Here is a 1565-nt window from a genome sequence, read left to right on the forward strand (position 1 = left end):
CCAATCTGAGCCACAGCAGTGCCCGGCGCGCTCCCGAGGGGCACCGGACCCTCCACAAATACCTGCTGCCTCCAGCGCAAGGCCAGGTCAATGGGTTATAATCATCTCCCTGCTGCTCGGTAATCCCCCTTTGTCTCCTATTCACAAGCAACGCTGGTGACCCCGCGCAGGACGGCGGGGAGGGGGGCTGCCGCCGGGCCCCCCAGCCCGGGGGGAAGGATGCTGCCGTGCTAAGGGAGGATGCCAGAGCCAGGGCAGCGGGCACTGGGCTCCCCGCAGCCCTGGGGGGAGGCAGGAGCAGCCCCCCCAGCCAGGAGGGAGGATGCTCCCATGTCCCCAGCACCCCCTCCATCCCCAGCACGGAGAGCCAGAAGTGCAAAATATCCTTTATTGGGGAAGGACAGCACCAAACCAGCAGCTTCCCAAGCTCTTCTGCACCTGGAAAGGAAGCAGAAAGGGTCTTGCACACCAGCAGCCCGGGCTGACCCTGCTCTGGGGCCAGGTCCTGCCCCAGGACCCTCCCACGAGGTGGGAGGCACGCACAGGCCCCCTCCCAGCCCCGTAGGGACCCTCACACCCAGCTACCCCATACCTGGCCGGGCTCTGCCGCAGCTCCTGCTACTTCTTCGCCGCTGCCTTCCTGCCCCGGCCGCTTCCTCGCCCCTGCGGGGACGGAGCTGAGCGTGGGGAGCCCCCAGCCCGGGCACAGCCAGCCAGGACTGCCTGGCCCTGTGTTTCACCCCCATTTTTGAGTCAGCAGCCGATTAACATCACACATCACCCCCTTTCCCTGCCCAAGAGCTCCCGGTCCCGATCAATGTGTTACCCCATCACAGGCATGTGGGTTAAGCGGGAGATGCAGAGGAACACCCCGGCCGGCTCCTACCTTGCTGGGAAGGGGCTCCTCGGGGGAGACGTTGTTCCTGCTTGGGAGAGACAGGGAGGGCTGGGATTAGGGGCACGGGGTCCCGGGAGCATGGGGGATCCCCTGCTCCATGGCAGGGCGGGTGGGTACGTTTCCCTCCATCATACTCACAGCTCATCCTCCTTCTCCAGCCTCCTCTTCTAGGGGAGAGAGAGGAAGATGTAGACGACAGGGACGGGCGTGCGCAGGCGGGAGGGGGACTCGCTACGGAGCCTGCGACTCTTCCTCCCCCAAGGATGAAGATCACAGCTCACCCCCATTACAGAGAGGGCTTTGGGGCTGGGGCTCGGTGGGAGCTGGGAGCAGCCCACCCCTGGGGTCTGGGCATAGGAAAGCTGCCAGCAGAGAAGGGGGCATCCCTGGCCCCCTCCACGGCACAGGGACCCCTCCTCAACCCACATCCCCAGCCAAAGGGGGGCTTACCTTAGCGGCGCTGCCCTTCTTGGCAGCTTGGCCCCTGGGGGGCTTCTCAGGGGACTCCTCTGCTGGCTCCTCTTCCTCAGCACCCTCCTCTTCTTCTTCCCCTTCGTCCCAGGACAGGTTGGGCATCACTGCGGGAGAGGCCGGCTGAGCCCCCCGCTCCCAGGGAGGGGTCATGGGGTGGTGGTACCCCAGTACTTACTGGAGACGTGCTGCCCGC

The 1565-nt window shown here is 65.8% G+C and overlaps 1 protein-coding gene across 1 annotated transcript in view; it reads right to left on the reverse strand.

Moving 5' to 3' along the window:
• Positions 1–886: 886 nt before the first annotated feature.
• LOC104627289 (nucleoplasmin-like) overlaps positions 887–1565 on the reverse strand; it is a gene marked incomplete at both ends in the record, with an annotated part of 933 nt that continues 254 nt past the window's right edge. The window contains 3 exons of the mRNA XM_010295438.1: positions 887–923; positions 1037–1065; positions 1349–1504. Coding sequence (XP_010293740.1) covers positions 887–923; positions 1037–1065; positions 1349–1504 — 222 coding nt within the window. The remainder of the gene's footprint in view (positions 924–1036; positions 1066–1348; positions 1505–1565) is intronic.

The sequence above is a fragment of the Phaethon lepturus genome, unplaced genomic scaffold (assembly GCF_000687285.1).
Source record: "Phaethon lepturus isolate BGI_N335 unplaced genomic scaffold, ASM68728v1 scaffold41069, whole genome shotgun sequence".
Taxonomy (NCBI): Eukaryota; Metazoa; Chordata; class Aves; order Phaethontiformes; family Phaethontidae; genus Phaethon; species Phaethon lepturus.